This window comes from Vicugna pacos, chromosome 5, assembly GCF_048564905.1.
Source record: "Vicugna pacos chromosome 5, VicPac4, whole genome shotgun sequence".
Classification (NCBI taxonomy): Eukaryota; Metazoa; Chordata; class Mammalia; order Artiodactyla; family Camelidae; genus Vicugna; species Vicugna pacos.
The window spans coordinates 38,873,824-38,897,174 of NC_132991.1; the positions used below are offsets into that span (position 1 = coordinate 38,873,824).

General features: G+C 37.7%; 1 protein-coding gene and 1 long non-coding RNA gene across 5 annotated transcripts in view; one reads left to right on the forward strand and one right to left on the reverse strand.

Annotated features, from left to right (window-relative positions):
- LOC140696384 (uncharacterized) overlaps nt 1-23,351 on the forward strand; it is a 61,606-nt gene that overhangs the window by 18,400 nt on the left and 19,855 nt on the right. The window contains exon 5 of the long non-coding RNA XR_012072634.1: nt 1,806-1,907. This is a non-coding gene — a long non-coding RNA (uncharacterized lncRNA). The remainder of the gene's footprint in view (nt 1-1,805; nt 1,908-23,351) is intronic.
- The window catches only part of GRB14 (growth factor receptor bound protein 14), a 110,113-nt gene that overhangs the window by 17,567 nt on the left and 69,195 nt on the right, over nt 1-23,351 (reverse strand). For 3 of the 4 annotated variants that reach the window (XM_031678429.2, XM_031678431.2, XM_006196227.4), the window contains 4 exons: nt 20,583-20,739; nt 6,203-6,324; nt 4,246-4,320; nt 1,334-1,471 (listed from right to left, as the gene is read on the reverse strand). In XM_031678429.2, the coding sequence (XP_031534289.1) occupies nt 1,334-1,471; nt 4,246-4,320; nt 6,203-6,324; nt 20,583-20,739 (492 nt within the window). The remainder of the gene's footprint in view (nt 1-1,333; nt 1,472-4,245; nt 4,321-6,202; nt 6,325-20,582; nt 20,740-23,351) is intronic. The other variant, XM_031678430.2, reaches the window with a different exon arrangement.

The window sequence follows — 23,351 nt, forward strand, 5'->3', positions numbered from 1 at the left end:
GGCCTTCCTAATCTTCTTACAGCTTGATCATTCCACTCTCTTGCTCAAAATTAAAAGATATGTCCATGTCCTAACCCGAAGAGCCTGTGAATGTGACCTTTTCTGGAAAGGGGGTCTTTGCAGATGGAATTAAGTTAAGGATCCAGAAATGAGATCATCTTAGATTATCCAGCTGGGCTCTAAATCCATGACAAGTGTCCTTACCAGAGACAAACAGAGAAAGGAGAAGGGGGTGAAAAGACGGAGGCAGAGAGTGGAGTGAGGCAGCCACCAACAAAGGGACACCTGGAGCCATGACTAGCCAAGATGGAAAATCCTACCAAAAGTTTAAAGGATCAAATATGGAGAATGAGAAATAAATAATGAACATTTTCAGCATAAAAGAAAAATATGAATTTGTGGACTGAATGTGTATGTTGAGAATCAAGCAAGGTTTAGCAGAATACATTTGAACATACCTAGAAATATGGCAGGAAAGTTACTAAATATCAATGATGATAATAAAATTTGAAAAATAGCCTCAGAAAAATGATAGATTATCCATAAAGAAGCAACAGTGTTGTCAGTGACAAAACAGATGCATGAAAATAGAATTAAACTCTCATGAAAGCTCCCAAATAGTTTTACTTGAAAGATACAGATGCATTGCATAAAATGTCAACACTTATAACAAACAGGCGTATGGTATAGTCAGCAACAATTGGCCAAAATAGAATCAGACTGTACAGTGCTGAGCACCATGGGGTTACATGCATAAGTGACTGTGTATGTGTGTGTGTGAACATCTGCACGTGTATGTCTATATACCTGTATACACAGATAAGCACACAGACACATACATCCACCCCTGATCATAACACGCTAACTTCCTCTAGGAATTTACACTCTAGGTAAGGAGACAAAACTAACACATGCAAAGCAATAAACAATTGCGGCTGAGCGTTACTAACTGCATCGGCATCAACAGAAGCTCAGAAGTGGGCAAGATCAGTAGTATGACCTGGGGGAAAAAGAAAAGGTGTGTATATGCTGGGCCTCAAAATCTCAGCCCGGATGAGGATAAAGAGGGTGAATTCGGAGTAGGGAAGAAATGGGCAAGGAATGTGGTACTGAAACCAGAGCATCCGGATTCCATCAAAAGATGTATATTGAAATTAGTGGGAAACAAAGCTGAATAATTAGTTTTCAAGCAGATGGTGGCAAATGTTTGGAATCAAAAAAAAAAAAAGTACCAAGTACTGACCTCATGTAATACAGTAATAAACAAAGTAAAACCCATTTTAACATACAACTTATACATAATTGGTAACATATCATGGATACTCTAATTTACCTTTGATGTCCCTTTAGTAGAAAAATATAAACCAGATCTTCTTAAAAGGAAGTAAATCTTTTTCCAGGACTTCTTTCCCTGTTCTTTTGCATGTAAGAAGCCATGGATTTCAGGATATGTGCTTGAACTCAGAAACATCTGGAAGAAAAATTAGACACTCTCATACAGTTTCTGAATCAATGATACTATAGCCTGATATTTCAAATAGAAATGTGCGAAATCAAACAGCACTGATACCACTTATATACCGTTACAGAAATGACAATGTGTATACAAAATAAACCAGTCTTGTGAGAACCTGAGGCAAGTTCCAAATGAAGATATGCTCACAAGATGCACATTCTAAGTGATCAGTACTTAGTCAAACACCAAAATTATAAGCTACTTGAATGTCCATTTGAAACGCTGAACTTCCTCTAAGTTAAGTCCTGATACTTTTCATCCCTTTCTATGATTTTCTTTGAGATTACAGATTGACCTATCAGTTTCAACTTCATAAAGATAGAAGACCAGGATCCTGACTTCCATTATTCAGTTATTAAAATACTGAGCCAAGTTCACCTCCTTGATGAAGGTAAAGTAAACCATCTCCTCTCTATCCTCTGTAGTTCTCAGGTGTGGGTGGGTAGAGTGGGCTGTATTTTACAAAGAGAACTGCAACAATATCTTTCACTACACATGTTCTTCTGCAAATGTGATGCTGCCACTGAACCAAGAGGTGAAGCTTCTCCACCCCCCTGAAGCTAGGCAAGGCTTGTGACTGGCGGGAGGGACATGCTGCCCATTCTTCCTGCAGTCCCTTAACTAATCTGATGGCTTCTGCTCCTTAATTCTTGGAAGCTACCTGTCATACAAGGAACTCGACTACTCCGGGATGCCTATGTGGTAAGAAGCACAATGCAACTGGAAAAGCCCTGGAGGGGAGACACCATGTGGGAAGAGAGATGGGGAGACAGAGCTGGGGAGGAGAGAGGAAGAGAGGGAGAGGGAGAGGGAGAGGGGGAGAGGGAGAGAGAGAGAGACGGAGAGAGACACCAAGGAGTTACCAGGTACACGGAGTGAAAGCCATCTTAGAAAAAGGGGATTGACAACCTCTTTGGGAGTCAATCTGCCTCCGAGTCCCACCCAGTTAAACCCTTCCCAAATCCTAATCAACAAAACTGTTGACAAAACGTGAGTGGGTACTTAAGCCAGTAAGGTTTGGAATAGTTTGTTACTCAGTGATAATTAACTGAGACCATGGGCATTTGTTAGTCGGGAAATCAAGAATGAAAAAGAATAGCTCTCTCTGAATGATCGTGATCAGCATCCTTAATAAGATGGTGGAAATGCATTAGTGTCTCATTAAAAGAAGAAAACAGAAATCCCTATGAATAAACAAATGCAAAATGGGAAAAACGGAAACTAAGTGAAAGCATTAGCTAAAACAACGTAACGTATTTTAAAAGCTACTCGGGGAAATGCTGATAGTAGATAACTATGTTTTTTAAGTAAATTAATAAAAATTTTTAATTTAATGAGCCATAGATATTAATTAATTGACATGTAAAACAGGCAAGTAGGTTTTTTAGTTTGAGTGCTTTCCAAGTTATTAAACCAAACCAATTAAATTTTAAAAAGGGAGTCATAGAGGTCAACTAGGAAAAGAAGAAACATTTTAAAAAGTAGAAACATTGCCTCAGTGGAGAGAAGAGGTCAGGGGCACATGCAGGACTATCTGATTCCAAAGCTATGATTTTTCTTGCTTTTATAATTTAACATTAAAGTAATATAACTATATCACAGGAGAATTTGGGAAAGGAGGCAGGAGAAAAACTGCAATCCACTGCCCTGTCACAATCCAATGCAAAGTATCAAGAGACCTGAGAGCGGGGGATCCTGGGGCACTGCTGCTGCTGCCATTCACCCCATCACCCCCACAGGGTGTCAGTGAAAACCCAGGAGAATACAAGCAGCTTTCAGAAAAATCTCAAGACTAATCATATTTCTAAATATTTTGAAGCACAAAAATGAAATATAATCTGTTAAAAATTAAAAGTCTATAGAAAACAAATCTGTGACACCCAATACATTTAACTGCCAATATATTTAAAGTAATATCTGTATTGGAACAATTAAAAGTTGTCTTCATTAAAGATCAGAGAATACTGAATGGGTTGGGGGTGCCTAGGGCTTAGATCAAAGAGCAACCATTGTACAGACATTGCTCACCATTAACCTGTTAACTGTAGAGCTTCTGATGTGAAAGCTACTAATCTATCAAAAATAAAGTAACTGAAATCATTCTTTCATTGTAATAAAAATGTCTTGGAAAATGATCACCTACAGCCACTGTCAGTTTGGAAAAAATGATACAAAACTAAGGAAACTTTTAATAAAATAACTACTATTTTTTTATAACTAGTATTTTTAATTCAGCTAAGATATTTCATATTTCAATCAAGTATTTCTGTCATAGATAATATTTCATTTAATTGCTAAATATTTTACCACAAGTAGGATTGAGGGCATTTATTATAAAAATAAATAATTAATATCTGCCAGTAAAACATCTACAATTTCCTGGAAGTTTTGATTTTCAAAGACTAATATAACCTTTAAAGACATCACAGAGCAAAACTCTGCAATTTTCCTTTCATGATACACATTTTTTTACATGCTTAAAATCCTTTGATAATTGGCCAAAACTGAGAAGAATAATATAGTTAGGGGTCTTTATGGATTTAGGGAATTCTTCATCCAGATTTTGTTCTTTCCTTTTCTTCCTTACTCTTTTCTTTTTAATTTTACCTCCAGCAAAAATTAATCATTCAAGGCATAACATTCCAAAATCTGGACATGAATTAAATATGGACCTTAAAGTTTCCCTTTATTATTTATTACTCACATATTTTAATGAAAATATATTTTACCTGCAAAATCTGTGTGGGGGATATTTCACCATTGATTTCAGTTGCAAAAGACACCATATGCTCTGGAAAAAAATACTGACGAAAAGATACATGTTACATTATCCCAAAAGCCATGCCAGAAAAGATTGAACTCTGTATGACCAACACAGTGAACTAAAGCAAAGCTCTTTAAATCAGTGTGATGAAAATTCACCTGAAGCGCTTAAAAAAATGCCAGTCCCTGATTCTACCCACAGGTATCTTAATAAAAAGGTAGGAGCAGGGCCCAAAGGTTAGCCAAACACCCTCAGATGGTGTTGAGACACAGAGATCCACGTACCTCCAGTCACAACACTGCCCTCAGGCTGACCGCGTGCTAGCTCCTGTATCTCTTCGCTGAGTCCTGCAACCACTCCAGCAGGTGCTGAGACTCTCAGCTCCATTTTATAAAGTTAAGGCTCGCAGAAGATATATATCCAAGGTCACAGCTCACAGTGTACAGGAGCCAGGACTTAGAGGGCTAGGGAGCTAAAAGGACAGTTTTTTCCACCTAATCTTTCTCCAAACCTGTTTAATCATAAAATTCACCCAAGAAAGCTGTTTAAATTAGGAATTCTCAGATCTCATTCCTGGAGTGTTTGATTCAGTAGGTCTGGGTAGGACCTGGATCCTGTGTTTATAACAAGCACTATTCCCTCTCCCCAGGGAATTTTTATGATCAGACAAGTTTGGGAAAATAGAGTCCTCTTTACTTCCTCTAGGACAGGGTTTTTGAATAGTATTTCTATTAACATTTGGTCTAATAACACCGTGTTGTGGGGGGCTGTCCCGTACACCATAGGATGTTTATGGCATTCCAAGCCTCTACCCACTAGCAGCCCTCCCCAGCCCCACAGTATGACAACCAAAAATGTCTCCAGACATCATCAAATCAGCCCCCCAGTTGAGACTCACTGCTCTTGGTCGACAAAATCAATCTACAGCCTTGTTTAAATTAAAAAAAAAAAAGATACAACCAAAAATGAGCACTAAACCATACATCTTTAACTATAACTTTTAAATTCCTGCTTTTTGTAAAGCTTCACAACAAGAAAACAGTTAAGCAGTTTCCTTTCAAAAAAATTCTATTTAACTTTTATTAGGACTCTTAAATTCTTTGTCAAAGATCATTCCATTATTTTTCTATTAATAGGTTCAAATAAAAGAGAATATTAGAGGTCTTTCAGGGTTTGAAAATATTTTATTATAGTGTATATCATATATTTTTCATAAAGTACCATTTCAACCTAATTATCCAAAACTTAGTGTAAAAATATGCTACAGCTGCAGAGACAAAAACAATTTAAAATAATGAGCCCAGAGGCTATTTTGACTCCTCTAGATTGCTAGTCTCCATTAGAATGTGACATACATTTATTTTCTTTTAAAAAGAGCTATAATGAAAGTAGTATTTACTAGATAATGCATTGGTCTTTATCTCATTTATACTTAGCTCAGTAATTTATTGCAATGAAAACAAAATAACTTGAAACAGCAAGATGCATGTCAATCTTAAATTCCTGGCTAAGTTTTAATACTCCCAACAAACATCAATCTGTTTTTCCTTTAGAAAATTTCTTATTTAATTTTCTAAATTCTGTGAAAAGAGTTAAACCATAATATTTGGAACTTGCATGGCGATATCTAATAACTTATTCACCAAATCAAATGTAGAGTAGGTTTTTTATTTTTCTTAAAAAGCAAGAAAAAGAAGCAATAGTTCCCCCCAAAACACATATCTGAACTTCTGTGGTGATGTCAACTAATCATTGTTAGAGTAAGAAGAAATGTGATTATAATTTAAAAGACCAGAATTCTTACCTACTAATTTATCAAACAGGGAATTGTATCTTATTTATAGTGACCTTTGTCTTCACGTAAAGTAAAATAAAATTTAACTCATTTATTTTACAAAACTATTAATGGGGATTTAACTTACCATTGGGTTTTTAAAGAATTCATATTTGGCGTAATTTTTTCTAAAGTATAGCTTATTTTCTTCTTCCATCCCCCAGTTAGATAGCACTTCAATCACCAGCTCGTGGTCTTCTATTGTTCTTTCTGTAAAGAATGTTTCAGTGAGCATGTCATCAGGTAGATGGATGGATGGATGGATGCATAGAAAAATAGAAAGATAGGTAGACAAAGATCTATATGGACATATATATCCATACAAATATACAAAATATGTATATATCTTTATTAAATATAGTGAAATTTCAACTCAATTCTGAAATAGCCAGATTGATGAAATTTTCATCAATTTTCAATTAGTAATGTTGATTTTTATACCAAAGCAGGCTGTAACCCAAAGAGAAAAACGACATAAAATATCACAGTGTCCTTTTTACTAATTCTCAATCTCCTTTTATTGCTAAGTAAATTATAAGTTTGATATCAAATCTGCATTAAGAATATTGGAGCTATTTTTCTCCAACTCATCATGGTGCCAAAATTAAAATGTTTGCCTCAAGGTTGGACAGTTCACCCCATTAAGAGACGAAGAATTTTGACAGGTTCAATAATTATTTAAGACACAGCCTCGACAGTTGAGGAAAATTAAATACTTTAAAAAGAAAATTTTAATGCAAGTACGTACAATTTTTTAAGAAACCTAATTTCTTGTGGCACCTTATACTTTCAAAACTAATGTTCAGGCAAATATAGTTTGTATTAACAATGAAGATAATTAGGTAGGGTGGGAAGGCACTTAGGAGGAAGGCACTTAAATGAAAAAAGCAACGACAACTTTAAAGAGGTAAACATAACATGCAAAATTCCTATTTTAACAAGAAACTGTGATGTCCACAGCAGTACTCTTCATAATAGCCCCAAACTGGAAATTACCCAAATGCCTATCAACATGAAAATGAATAAATATACTTTGTAAAGGACACAATGGAATATATACTACAATACACAACTGCATAGATGAATTCCACAAACATAATATTAAATGAAAGAAGTCAGACACAAAGAGTATATACTATGTGATTCCACTTATGTAAGTTCAACATAGATACAATGAATCTATGGTGTTAGAAATCAAAATAATGAGGATAGTGGATGAGTGAGCAGGGGCATGAGGGAACCACCAGGTGTGGGAAATATTCTGTTTCTTAATTTGGGTGTTGGATCCTCAGGTATATACAGTATCTGAGAATTCATCAAGTTGTCCACATTTGCTTTGTTCATTTATGTTAAGGTATGTTGTTCTTCAATAGATGGTTAAAGAAAAGTAACTGTGAAATTACTGATATAAAATAGGAAATGGAGAAAAGCCAAATAAGAAATATAGAAATCCTCTTCCTTTTTTAGGTGCTTCTAGGACCTTTTTGAAAAGTATCTGTGTCTCAGAAATTCAACACTCAGGAGTAATCTGTGACCTACAACACCCAAACCCTTGAAAGTAATGTCATACTTAAATAGAAGCTTATTCATCTGAAAGGAAGTTCTTGAAAGAGTGCTCAATGAATATGGATGAGTTTGAGCTAAGTGTGCATCAACACTCAGGGTTCTGTTCCTAACTCCGACTGCTCTTTTTCTGTCTGACTAGCTCCCATAGCCCCTCTCCCTCCTAAGATGCAGTCCTTGGCTCAACTCTTTTCTTTCCTTTTCTCCCAACTAATTCACTCTCCCGTCTTCGGCTATCATGTCTGTCTTCACTTCACTGAAGTGAAATCCCCAGCTACAGTTGCTTTCACTCACACTCCAGTCCTGACTGCTAGACTTTCCACCCCTTCAAACAGTCTATCTAAAACCGTCAGTATGGTAGTTCCTCAAAATATTAAATTCCAGCAATTCCACTTCTGAGTATATAACCAAAAGAAGTGAAAGCAGGGACTGGAACAGATACTTGCACACAAATGTTCATAGTAGCATCATTCACAATAGCCAAAAAGTAAAAACGTCCTAATGTCCATTGGCAAGTTAATTAGAAAACAAAATGTAGAAGAGATATACAATGGAATATTTAGCCTTAAAAAGGAATGAAATTCTGACACGTTACAACATGGATGAACCTTAAAATTATTATACTGTCTTATGCTGTAATACAGTTATACAAAAGAACAGATATGATATGATTCCAATTTCATGAGGTACCTAGAATAGACAAATTCATAGAGACATTAAGTAGAATGGTGGTTGCCAAGGACCAGGGTGGGAGGTGGGAATGAAGAGTTAATTGTTTAACGGGTTCAGAGTTTCAGTATGGGAGGATAAAAATGTTCCAGAGATGGATGGGAGTGATGGATGCACAACAATATGAATATGCATAACGCCAGTGAATGTACCCTTATAAATGGGTAAAATGATCCATTTTATGTTTTATGCATTTTACCAAAATTTTTCCAAAAGATGTAAAAATGAAACAAAGTATCTTCCCTTTTCCTCCTGAAACTGCTCTTTCCTGAATTCTCCTATGCCCATTACACCTTTCTCTATGTCCACTCCAATACCTCCACTGCTCTTACCCCAGGTATTTAAGACGCTTCCTCCGAGCGTCTCTCACACAACCAACAGCCCCTGACTCATTCCTGCTATCACCATTCCAATCTGGACCATTGCTTTTTCTTAACTAATCTCCAAACCTCTGTGTTCTCATTCTTCCCATCCAATCTGGACACTGATACCACAGGAAACCTCTTAAAACATTTGTATCAATGTGACCCCTGCTCAAACACTTGTTCACTTCCTACTTGTTATAAGATAAATCCATATTGTCTGGCAGTTGTAACTTATTCGTTCACCTATTTGCTCAACAAATACTTATCGAAGGCCTACTATATGTCAGACATTCATTTTGGGGCTTGGAATTTAGTAACAGACAATCAGAAACCATTGCCTCATGGAGCTTCCTTTCTGATGGGAAGACATGGACAATAAATAAAATGCACATCTTAAAAGGTGGCACTAAACATTACAGGGGAAAATGGAGCAGGGAAAAGGGGGAGAGGAGGGCATAGGGTAAAGGAATCCATTTTCTATAGCTTGCCAGGGAAGGCCTTGTTGAGATTGTAATGTTTGAACAAAAACCTGAAGGAGAAGGCATGAGCCAAGCAGATAACTAGAGGAAGAACAAGAGAACCCTTGAGGCAAGAGCAAGTCTGGTATGTCTGAAGAAGGGCACGGGGGCCAACGTGGCTGAAGCTGAGTGAGCAAAGGGGAGGCGAGTACCAGGACGGGAAGTTACGGAAGTGAAGGTGATGAGCTGGGGCACCTGGATAAAGCCCTGCAGTTCAGAACAAGGATCTGGCTTTTCCTCTGAGTTAGATGATAAGTCATTCTGAACAGAGGAATAACATGAGCAAAGCATTTGCAGATGTCATTAACTTAAAGGTACTGAGATAAGGAGATTGCCCAGGATTACATTGGTGGGCCCTAAATCCAAACACAAGTATCCTTTCAGGAGAGAGACAGGAGATCTGACAGAGATAGAAGAGGAAGGGGCAATGTGACCACAGAGGCAGACACTCAAATGATGTGACCGCAAGCCAAGGAATGGTGGCAGCCACCAGAAGCTGGAAGAGTCAAGGAATGGACTCCCCATAAAGCCCCTGGAAGGAGCGTGGCCCTGCCAACACCGTGATTTCTGCCCAGTCAAATTAACTTTGGACTTCTTACCTCCAGAACTGTTAAAGATTACATTTCTATTGTTTTAAGCCACTAGTGATTTGTTAGAGCAGCCTTAGGAAACTAAGAGGATAGTCTAATGAGCACACTCTATCTCCATTTTACATAGAATGAATCTCAAGTCCAGAACAGCAAATGTCTCAGGATTTTAATGGCAGCCACGTGTCTGACCCCGCGTCTCTGCTCCTTCCTCTGCACAGCACAGCCTCTGCCTTCACAGCAGTTCCCACTGGAAGGGCATCCCCTGCTGCTTCTGCTGGGTCTACTTAGATCCTACGCCTTCATTCTGTACTGGCTCCTCTTTCACATTCCTGCAATTCTCAAGATTCGAATGCCTCAAATTCTTTTAGTTTGAAATGTGTTTGATAACTATTTGCTAATTAACTGAAAACCACCAACCACATTTTACATATAAGAGGAAAAAATTTAATGGGCAATATTTCAAATTCTTATCAGCCTTAACCTCATATGAAAGTAACATTAAGTATACTGAATTTGGATTACATCAAAAAAGAAGACAAAAAAAGAATGGAAAAAGCCACATTTGAACAGTTATGACAAATGTGTCACAAAAGACCTAGCGTAAAATGTGTAGTCACCAAAAAAGCGGCAGATTAGTTGGGTTTTGTTGACTACACACTGACAAAGCCCAGCATACCAATCTAGAATGGAAAATTAAGGGATACAATATTTGCAGAAAATTTTTTCAGTTCATAAAACCAAATGTTTAAATAATGCAATTACTAGCATCAGAAAAAGAGTCTGGTAATTTTAAGCAGAAAAATGTCTTCAAATAAAGCTGGCAAAAACTAGAGTACGCGAGAAAGTGAAAGACACACTTTACATTCCTTCAAAGATTTCTGGTACTAGTCTATTGAAAATTCAGAAAACATATAAAAAGCAACCAAGTCCAGACGATCAAATGCAGCGATAGGTTTTTAACCTCTTATAACTCATCTGGTAATGGAGATAGAACTTACTTATCATAGAATCTGGTGTTTAAAAATTATACTAAATAAGCTTTCTACAGGCAAACATCACCATCCCCACTGAGATGTGCCGTCGTAGATACCACCCCCAAACTAGTCTCAGTATGTTAAAGAATTAATGCTACTATAATCCAAACAACCTAACCAAAGGGGCCTGATTATCAGCTAATCACATACAGAAAATGTGTAGTTTTTTAAAAAATGCAGATACCAGACTAAACACAGACCTTAATAGGAACACAGTTCAACATGAAGATACAAGATGCCTAGATGGGTGACTTTGGGAGTCAAATAAAAATGTTCAAGGGGAGGTGGAAAGTGGCTGAAGGCCAGCTTAGTTTTGCCAAGGCCTAAGCACAAGGTAAGACATCGTCACCAACACCTGAGAAAGGAAAAACAGAACAGAACAAAACGCCTGTCTAGCAGCTTCCAATAAACTTACTCTTGACTCTTCCTCTACAGTCCCATTCTGAAACTAAGCAGGTTTTAACCAAGTAATCCTACTAAGTAACTTATAATATACTTTCTAAGTATCAAAAGAAATCATTAATTCCATAATTAGATGCTCTTTGCTGCAATGTTCAACAACAAAAGCTGCCACTCAGAATGAACTCAGTTACTTTTGGAGTTACCATTTGAGAAATGACCCCAGGTAACGATTACATAAATTCCACAAGATTTTTTTTAAAAACCTTACTTTTACTTTATAAATTCATCTAAAATACTATAATAAGACATATGAGTAAAACTTCACAGATACAAGTCTTTATTTAAAAAAAACTTTCTAAAGTAAAGTATTTTTCAGACATTGGAAAGTGAATTATTACAATAATCAAATAGCACTCTTACATAGGTAGAAAAATAGGAAAGAAGCCATTTTAAATTCAAAATAGCAACCAAAAAGGAGGAAAAAAGGAAAGAAACCCTTCAAAAAGAATGAAAAAAAAGCTTTCTTAAAAACAAAAGCTTCATATCACTCTAAGCTTTATTTTTGTTTCTTATAGATCAGTGAAGTCTTTAGGTAATAAAATAAAATATTACCAAATAGTGATAGCCACACATAATTCTGTTTCCTATTTAATTTTGAAAAACTTTTCCTTTAAAAAAAAGGAGAAGAGAAGAAGGAAGTTTCTTCTGAAACTTCTGATTTAACTTCAAAGTCTTTTTAAAAACCTCAATCCTCCCAGAATGGAAAGTGTTCACCTGTGACCTTCTGCCTGGATTTCTTCGCTGAATCTACTGAAAGTACAGTGTGGGGCTCAAATAGAAACTGGAGTCCCTACTTTTCTCATCACTTGATAAGAGAAGAAACAAAAGTGGCTTTTAGCTCTAATTCACCCAGAAAACAATTCTTTGTATACCTTTGTTACAGGAAACTCCAGGAAACAAATGGTCCTTGTACTTCTCTGTGCTAGGTAGAAACTACATACATTTTGCCAATCTTATTTTCAGAAAAAATGAACAGCCTCTGACCAAGCAAAACAAAAACTAGGGAAGCAAAGAATAAAGCCAGGCTCAATTTCTAAAAAGTTCCCTAACCTAAGAGAACTACTTAATACCAGCAAGATCCTCCAGAAAATTGCCACCACCAGATTCAGCTCCCCAAGGGCAATAATAGGGAAATCGTGACACTTAAACTTGATGGGTATAAAGGCCTTGCGGGTCATTCTTCCCCAAATCAACACAGTCCTTATATTAACTCAGACTCAATCATCACAACCTGTATTCATAGAAAGCTTTATTTTTCCACAAAATGTCTGCATATATATTATCTTAAGTTGATGGTAAATACTTGAAGAGCTTAGAAATAGCCTCCATAAATTCTAAGTTATCCAATACATCCTTGAAGGACTCGGAGTAAATTTCCATCTGGGCATAATATGTGATTTCTTTGGCTTCCTTTCCAAGTCTCCCCCTTCTATGTACTTTGTAATCCATCCTTTGAACTGCTAGATATAAATACTTACAGTTTAGTACAGCTTAGTTCAAAAACCATTTATTTGTCCTAGACCCTAGGTTACAAACATATATGTGTACAGAGTGTTCCTTCTCTCATGAAACTAGGGACTAGCTTTGATAACGTGATCACTAGTAAGACAGTTGCAGGAAATGCTACAGCAGCGCAGAAGATGGGCACTGGATCCACCTTGGGGCTTCACGAATTTGAGCTAAGTCTTTAAAAATCTCTTTAAAAGTTTTTAAAATTTTGTTTATCCCTTTCTTTTCTAATTACTAAAATAATACATTTCCATTACAGAAAATTTGAAAAACACAAACAGCTGACAATCACAATCCATCTTTAAACCTGCCAATCAGGAATAAGCACTTAACATTTCAGTATATTCCCTTCTGGTCTTTTCCTTTGGGCCTATATGAGTTTATGTGTGTGTATTTTTCACATTTAGGAAACTGTATACATATAACCATACAAACAATGTTTCGTATATGTTGTGAAAAAATACACTTTTATTCAATCATCATTACAATCTTATGTTTCTCCACATCAGTCTTAAAAGGGAAACCTCCAAAACTATGATTGAAAGTTGTATAACTTAACATCTCATGAATGTACCATAATTTATAACATTCTCCTATTATGAAAGCATTAGGGTTTTACTTTTCTCATTAATTGATACTATATATAATCCTGCTTGGACAGCCTTAAATGTATTTTTTTATCCAAATTTGCTTGTTTCCCACACCCACCTACAGTGTGTGTTGTGGAAGCATCGCCTCCCAGGACACAATTCATCTCTATCACTCCTAGTGCTTCCTGTACCATTGTTTGTGGGGGAGGAGGGCACTGCAACTTCCTAAAGGATGTATGAGAAGAGGTGTTACCAGCAACTATGCCGATTGTCTCAAGGAACATCTAGCTTCTGAGCAGCAAGAGTCTGCGCTCAGGCATATGGAAGAGGCAGATGTGTCTCCCTACCTGCTCTCAAATGAAAAGGCTGACTCTGCTTCATAAGGCTGAGTGTGGGATGCCTCCCCCTGCTTTTCTCCATCTCCTTCCCCATACTGGGGCACTGGGTTAGCTGCCAGTCAGCTTGGACGGCTGAGGGTTTTCATCTTACTTTATTTTTATAGGTATTTTAGGAAGGTGCTAGCAGTTATTACACAGTTATACTTTATTGCCATTTCTAACTAACATTCCAAGTAAGCCTTGGAAAATGCATAGCAGTTAGCCAGGTAAAGATGGATGAGAAAGGACTTCCTGAGAGTCTCAACAGTATGAGCAAGGTAACCAGAGTAGAAATGTGCTATAGGCAGTTCTCTAATGCATCAACTTAGAGGAGGGAGGGGCAAGACACAAGGCTGGAAACAGGAAGGGTAGTCAGGTCAGAGGTTCTACAAGCCCTTCAAAGGACCTTGGGCCCTAACGCAAGGTGAACCAGGGCTGCGCTCAGATGGATAACTTTGCTATGACCGGAATTAAGAGGAAGGACCAACTGTAAGGCTAATGGAAGTCCCAAAGAGAGAGATTATGAGACCTGAACTCAGGCTATGAGAATACAGAGAAGGAAAAATCAGCTGGAGCAGGACGCAGATTTAGTTATGTGCATTCTTTGCTGGTTTCACATTTTCTATCTCCAGCCTTAATGTGCTCCCAGAACACATGTCGCATCAAAGCTCAGGTCAGGGCTACATAATTCTCAGTACAAGAAGGAAGCACACGTATCCTAAGGGCTTCACAATTATTTCTGCTGGTTAGGAGGGTGGTCACAACTCCGATGGCTGGGAGGTTCCAAACAGCACAGAAAGTACAACCACATATCAGTATCAGCTCCGGACAGCAGGGAAAAACACTTGTGCTTCTTCAGGAAAAAAAGAAAAAAGTGAAGGAGCAGCTTCAAGGCAGGCGGCTGTGAAGCGTTTCCCCACCGCTGTGCATTGCATCAGTCTTAAGGAGACCACGTGGGCTTAGCTGCACACATAAAAATGGTTTCATTAAAAGCCTCCAGTCATTCATTTTGCTTATTAAAGCCACTCCACAATGATATTCACAATGGAAATCTTAGCTGTCCCTAGCAATGACACTAAAATACAATTAATTCCACTTCCCGAGGAGTTGCTAGGTATGCGCTTGAGGTATCGTGTTAATTGCCACTGCTTCATACCGTGGCTTCAATTAGGAATCAAAATGGGACCAAGGCAAACATGGATCCCACTAAGTTCCAGAAGACTTAAAACTGAAGTTTTTCCCCCAACCATCCTCTTAACAATGATTATAAAAGCAGAGGACTGCATCTGGGGAGCTACAGTGACATCCAGTGGCTGTGAAGTGAAACACACCTTTTACAAAATGGCTTGCTGCATCATGAGAGAAGGGGATTTACTGACATGCTGATATTTTAAATCCCGTGTCTATAAAACCGTGTGTACAACTAGAAGCTCATCATAACACGACCCAAAATCAGGCACATAAGCGATTCATAGCAAAACCAGGATGTATAGCTGCCTTCGATGATTTACTCCACCTATGAAAATTCTCAGCAGCATATATTAATAATTATGGACAGAGGGTATGAAATAGTGGTATTGTACTCAAAGTTCTAAATGTCATACTGCCATTCACATTGTGTATAAATTCAAGAATAAGTCATTTACAAAGCACTTCCTCTGTTATAAAGTGGACCAGGTTGGATCAGTTTGATCCCAATAATTTCAGTACTACCTTGGTAAGGAAGGTTTATCCGAAAGTGTTCTTGAGGGTTCGAAATTTAAATTTGTGTTTATAGCATGCAAGAGAGAGAGAGATGGAGGGTGAGACAGACAAACTAACCACATGATCCTGAAAACAGCTGCCTGACCTACTGGGGTGAGGAAAAAACAAACTTGCTTCCACAGAAAATGTATATACTTGAGAATCTGACAAGACCTAGATATGTACTAGGTTTGACTCTGGACCAGGAATTTTATCATCAATTCTCTGTATTCTTATATGTAAAATGGAGATTAAAAAACATGCCTTCAGGACTGCTGTGAGAGCATCTATCAAGATGAACGTGAAACCTCTCACGAGGTACCCTGCACGTATAAGATGCACGTTAGCAGCTATCGCATGTATGCATTCATACTAAAAATACCAAAGATTCAAGTTTTCTTTGCCACAGAAAGTGTCACTCTGAAAACAGACTTTAGGCTCCATAACCCTATCATATTTTGTATGTCATGTGCTCTTCCTTCTGAGTTTAGTAATTTGTGTTGTGCTTTAATGGGTCAGAAGCAACAAGAGTAGCCATCTGTTAACAACATAGAATGTCTCTGAAACTTTCCTAAGCTTATCTGGGATACTGAAGCGAACTACAGTGCAGAAAACCCCCAACTCTCGTCTCTCCCCTAAGTCAAATGTTCTTGCCTACAAGGCTTCAGGATCCCACCAAGACTCAGCCCCGTAAGTGTGCAGACCAGGGCGTGAAGGCACTACAACAGGGCATGCACAGTTAGCAGGGATGAGAGATGGGCAGGGATAAAGCCAGGCAGTCACAGGTAGTTTGATGTAAAAGCAAAACATCGTTGCTTAGCCTCCAAATGGTCAAAATTTGTATTTGAGTCTTCTTAGTAGTAGCCTTTAAGTCAGATCAGATCACACTGCTCTCCGATGCAAAGACCTCCAGTTACATTTCCCCTCACTCAGTGTAAAAGACAAGACCCCTCCACAGCCTGGGAGGCCCTGCACGAGCTGGCTCTGTGGTGGCTCCACGCAGTCGCCCCCCATCACTTTCCACTTATGACTCCACTTTCAAAGTGCTGGCCTCGTGGTTGCTTCCAGAACACCAAGCATGCTGCCACACCTGGGCCTTCCCACTTGAAGTTTCCTCTGTCTAGAATGATCTTCCTCCACTGCAGTGCAAGAGCTGCTCCTGTCTGCTCCAGGGCTCTACTTGGACATCATGCCTCCAGGGACACCCTCCCTCCCTACTTAAAGCGCATCTTCCACTCATGGCCCACACTCCCTATCCCTCTTTCCTGCCCTCCTTTTCTCCCTGCTGCTGATCATCACCTAAGGGAGTATGACACATTTCAGTCATGTATCTCTCGTCTTTCTCCTCCCACTAAAATGCAGACTCACAAGGGCAGTGTTTTTGTCTATTGTGTTCATACTGCACACCCCGAGCCACACACACACACAAAATGATTGGTGCAAAACAGTCAATAAATATTTGCTAAACTGAGGAAAGGAACAGGGAGAGGCAGAGAGAGTTCCTAGTTTTGGAGGAATCTGTAAAGTGAAAAGAAAAGAAAAAAAAAACAAAGAAAAATACTCAGGGTTTTTTTAAGAGCACACACATACAAAAGAAGGTAGCCTACAAAAGTGAACACACAGGATAGAGATTATGTTAAAGTAAAGAAACTAAAAATAGTTATCTTAGTGTTGTGAAATTATGGATAACACCACTGTTTACTTCTTACACCTTTATTTCTAAGTTATCTACAATGAGCTGAATTGTTTTTGTATTAAAAATATTTTTTAAGTAATAGACCACCTCTTCACTTTTAGAATTTTATTCATTGAAAACTCACTATTTTGATCAAAGAGAGGTCAAGAATGTCTCCTGAACAATATACAGCGCTCACTAGCTGGTCACCAAAGCTTTGGCAAATGGTTTGTCCTTTGGCTCTTTATGTCAATAGCACTTGAAGACTACAGTTGAATGTGGTGATGCTTCCTTCTATTGACAAAAGGATCTGCTGCTGTACATCATATTTAAGAGGCAGAAACACCCCACTATAGTTCTTTTCATTCATGTTAATATGCAAATTGCAAAAAAGTTACCTAATATCACTATTAGGTTGAATAGATATTGTAGGAGTATTTATAAGCTACATTAACAGACAGATAAAATTCAAAAACACATCCGTTTTATATTTGATACTGAGGAAGATCACAGCACTTTAATAGTGGTTATTCTCTTGTTATATTGTTAGATAAAGAGGTAAAAGAAAGAAAAAGAAAAAAACTGTTCCTCAAGAGTTTAGATGGATATTCATTAATTATTATCATCTAACATTTCAGTGAGTCCTTACAGAAATGAAGCAGCAGATTAAAAAAAAAGAAACAGAAGATGGTAAATCTAATACACACTAGTATTTTGGTAATATTAATGTCTACAATTTTTTTTTTACTGTTTAAAGATATTATCTGAGTAAAAAGCAAAAGCAAAAAAAAAAAAAAAGAACACAAAAAAGCTCTGGAACTAAATTTCTTTCTCATAAGCTTTGGTCTAATGCATGGTTAATGAAGCCATGGTACAATATTCTCACATCTTTGATTTTATTTCAGCAGTTTCCAGAAAATACAATAATGGAGAAATATATTTCCATTCAATGGCTTAAAGTTTAAACTCAGTATGTAGCTCAAATTAATTCTCAATGTTCCATTTTAAGCCTCTACATTAAAAGACTTGCACAAGTCTTTTTATTCCTTACTATAAATTGTGGTAGTCTCCATGAAAACTGCTGCTTGATTTACGGAGTAGATTTTATTACTGAACTTCAAGCCATTTGTTAGGGATAAATCGTAGTGACTATAACTCCAAAAATGTTTAATGATTTTTAAAGCCTCTCCAAAAGAAAAATTTAAGAGTATAAAATACTGTAATTATACATTATGCTAATTAAGAGCTGTATTTCTAGAAGCATATGTGAACACAATAGTTTGGAATTATGGCAGATATCTATTGAGAGTTAACACCACACTTCTAAGAGATTAATGATCATGAATAGAACTTAAATTAGTCACAAATGGCAATGAAGGAAATAAATGTTGAACCTTTTCTGCCCTACGAAGGCGAGACAGCCAGTCGCATGGACCAGCGTAGCATACCTTCAGAATTCAGGTTTTCTTGGCAGGTATAACTCGGCTGTCGAGATCAGCTGACATGTTGTAGCTCATCAACTATCAAACGGGGGTTGGGGGGTGGGTTGGGGTCCTGAATTCTTGTGGAGACTGTCGAACTATCCAGGCTTCTTTTCCACAGGCTTCACTTTGTCCCCTCCCTGAGGTTCTGACATATCCCAGGACAGCAGTCTTCAAACTGGAAGTGCTACAGACACTTTCTGAATGGTTCAGGGAATGCAAGGACCTTTAAACGAACCACTTTCCAGAATCGTTTAAAAACGGATCCTCCTAAGAAATACCTTTTCTGCCAACATCATCTTTATTCCATTTCATAAGACAAAGGCAAACTTCTCATCCCAATTGAACCCTACTTTGGCACACTGCTCTGGGGTGTAAACTCTCTATGTACCAAACAAAGGAAAAATGTTATATATTGGTAGCTAGCTATGCAAGAAAGTGAATGACTCTCATGACTATAAAATTCTCAATTATTTAAGCAAATTGAAGGAACAAATTGCACTGTCATTGATGAATCATTTAAAGTAACTTTGATGATTTATTACTAACAGTTGTTTGACACAGAAAGCAAAGGAGTTGGTGGCAGGATAAATAATAACTCCCGAAAGATGTCCACATCTTAATTCCTGGAACCTGTGACTGTTGCCTCACATGGTAAAAACAACAAAACAAAACTTTGCAGATATGATTGATTTCAGGATCTTGAAAGGAGGAGATCATCCTGAATTATTCGGGGTAAACCCTAAATGCTACTCTTCTTAGACAGGTAGAAGGAGACCACACACAGACAGAAGAGAACACAGCACGGCCATGGAGGCAAAGAGGAGAGAAAGGCAGCCGTAAGCCAAGGACTGCCCGCGGCCACAAGACGCTACAAGAGGCAAGGAATGGATTCTCTCCGAGAGCCTCCAGAGGGAGTGCTTCCCTGCAGACGCCTTGATTTTAACCCAGTGTCACTGAATTCAGACTTCTGGCCTCCAGAACTGTGAGAAAATAAACTTAGATTGTTTCAAGTCAACAAGTCCGTGATAATTTGTTATAGCAGCCAAGAGAAGCTAATACAGAATTCAAAGAACAGAATGGAGTTGCCATAACAAACTCCTTCCTTTCTCATCTGCTTACTGGAAACAGTAGTATCTGCAAAAAGTAAGAAGGGGAGACAAAACCATTGCCAAACTCTGTCTCACTCAAACAGAAGAATAAAAATTCTTTATAACCTATTAAAAGATTTGAGGAAAAAAACCTCTACGGTTCACAGTACAAAGATGCATTTCCAGTTGGCAAAAAAATAAGATTGCTTTTTATGTTTATGACTTTAAAAATGTGAAATTACTTATTTCTTCAAGAAAAATTGGGGGTGTACACTCTCATAAGGAGAACCACCACTGAGGATACTTCTCATGTCTGCACTACAATCAACACAAAAAGTAGTTCAAATAGGAGCTTATTTTATTAACCTCTCAATAAATGTTCATTGTGCTACTAAAGATTATTCTGAAAGATTAATATGAATTAGTACTACTAAAGATTATTATGTGCTACCAAAGATTATTATAAAAGATTATGAAACTTTAGACCCTATGGTTTAGCTCCCAAATTTCCATAGGTCATAAATGAGGAGAGGTGTAAATTTATAATATTTCTATCCTCATTTCCATTTTGTGCTACTTTATTTTTCTCTCAATCACCAACACCAAAAATAAAGAATAAAGAAAAGGACTATTCATCATTGTGCTCTGTTTGTTTTTCTACAAGTGAAGGAAATCTTTGCCATATGATCAAAACTATCAGGGACAGAGAAGCAGTGCTATGCTATGATTTTATATCCTTACCTAGACCTATGTGAGGCAGGTGCTCAAAAAGGGTCCAGCTGTGGTCATCAATGTAATGATTCTTCAGGATCAACAGCTGGCAAACATCTCGGGCAGTTATGTCACTGGGTACCTCTAAAGCCCTGCTGGTTTCATCTTCACTGTATACTTTAATTACCTGTGTAGGTAGAAATAAGAAAATGAGCTAAAATAGTCTATTAAAAATATCATTCTAGTAAGTCATCAAACTTATTGGTTGAGCTAATTATATGAATTCCTTACACAGTTTCTTGTACATCTAAGTTTCTTACACACTGAGTGAATGGTGCCCATCCAGGACTTGTTAACATGTGTCAAAGTCACTTTGTCCAACAACTTCCACTCCTCTTCAGTGTCTAAACTTGAGGCCATTCAATGACCCATCAGTGTCATTTCCCTTTTAGTAAAAAGCTACGTATCTCTTATCAATATTTTAAACTTTCCATTCCGTATTTAAATCTGTAAATAATCCAAGTAACATAGGTAATTTACTCCCAGACATACAAGTAGTAACAGCAGTAAATAGAATATAAAAATTTCTCTATTTCAGGTTATAGAAATGTTGGCAAAGACTGGCTAGATGTTCACCAAATCCTCTTTCTTTCCTGCCTTGCAATTAGTTGTATCTATGGGATTGAGTTTTAGTCAATGGGATGTAGGCACATGCAGTGTTGCACTTCCAGGCTCAGTCCATAAAAATCTCCCGTATACTGTCATCCATTCTCTTTACATCACCTCCCACTGAACGGAAATAAGGACAAGGACCTAGAGGAGAGGAAAACCACAAGACAGAAGGAGCCTCTGTCTCTGGATGACCACAACGAAGGTGCCCAACTAGGAACGCCCATATGAAACTTTGACATGAGCAAGAAATAAACTTTTTCTGGGTCACCTCACCATGAATTTGTACTTACCTATTATGGCAGCAAACATTACCCTACATCATACAGAATTAGAGACTTTCATACACAACACTCCCCTCAACATTTACCAAGTTGTGCTATGTGCTAGAATTTCCACTATGAACTATGCTATGTCATACATTAAACAGATTAATTATAGTAAGCTAATTATCTATGAAAATAGTACAGTAAGATCAACATACACACACAAAAGTGAGAAATCGTAAGAAAATTCAGTATGAAAAATGCAACTGTTATGAAAATATAGACATTGAGATATTTTTAGTAATTCAAACAATGAAAATTAAAATGATGTATCAATTCCTTCCTATTGATTATTTTTCTAATTACATGTAATGACAGTGGAATGCAATAGTTGCTCTCTTACAATAACAGAAATGATATAAGTGAACCATTTTGTACACTTACTGGAAAGTATTAATCAAAAGCATCGAAAGGTCTATTCCTTTCACTCAGTCATTTCACTTAGGCAAACTATCTCAACAAATCTGTCCTAAATGTGGAAAATAGCTTTAGGTACAGACACGTCCAGCAAAGTATCATGTATCATTCTATCAATCTAAATATTCAACACCAAAAGAATAGCAAACTACAGTACTTTCACAAAGTGGAATATTATATGCTGCTTAAAATGTTATTCAAGGAAATGATATAAGAACTTAAAAAAAAATTCTTAAGTAAGAATTTGACACTGAAGTAGATGTTATGCAGTACAGTGCAGACTTACTGGACTGGCTACCAGGAAGCTACCCCTCTTCTAACAGCATCCTGGTTGTCCTTCAGAGAACCACTCCCTCCCTTACTATCAGTCTTTGTGATTCCAGCAGCTCTACCTTCAGCTCTTCCATGCTGTCTGGAGCTGCTGGAACTGGCCTGTTCAGAGTTGATGGTTAAACATTCAGGAACTTTGCAAGCCAGGCATCTTGAAATCAGCCATGGTGGGAGTACACATACCAAAGAAGTTGACAAATGCTACAAAAAAAGGCCTTCAAAATTTTTTTTACAGCCAGTTTACCAGTGCATGACTGCCTCAGCTCCACAAAGAAGATGTTCTTCAGACTGATCAATCAGCACCCAGAATCCCTCAAGCAGGAGCGATTATTATCAGACATGGCACATGACCTAATCAGAGCCACTCAGAGGCCACTGAACATCTATTCACATAGCCATAAAGTGAGACTTCTTTTCTACTGACAGATGTAGGGTGAAGCTGTTACTGTTCACAAAGAGAAAGACTGCGGAAAAATGGGGCACACGTGGAGTAAACCATGCCAAGAGATGAAAAGAGTCCTGAGAATATCATTGGGCCCCTGAATCAAGAAACATCTGAATTCTTTGTGTTCTTACCACATGTGTGCCAAGAGGCTGTAAGCTTCTAATGGTAATACCCACCTACCTATCTGCTTTGTTCTAGCCGTGGACCTTTCCCAGTTCATTCTCCATACTGCTAGCAGAACAAACTTTCTAATAGCAGGTCAGATCAGGTTGTTGTTCTACTAAAATTCTTCAATGGCTCTTTGTTGTTCTAACTCAAGCAACTCATTGTGCTTATTAAGACCCCATGCAAAGTGCACGACCTCTTCTAAGTGTTTTAATATAAGGCTGTTGTCGACAGAGATGGTTGTTGCCCTCAGAGAGCTAAAGTCTAGTGGGGAAAGCGGTATTAAAAAACAATAATTACAAAGTAGGGCATAAAAAAGCAGTATGCTACTAAATCATAAAATGGGGGGTTGGGAGAGGCCTGAAAGATACCCAGGAAAAAGTGATATTCAAGCCAAGACCTGAAGGAGGAGTGGGCAGTAGCTAGACAAAGAGAGAGTAAGAACAT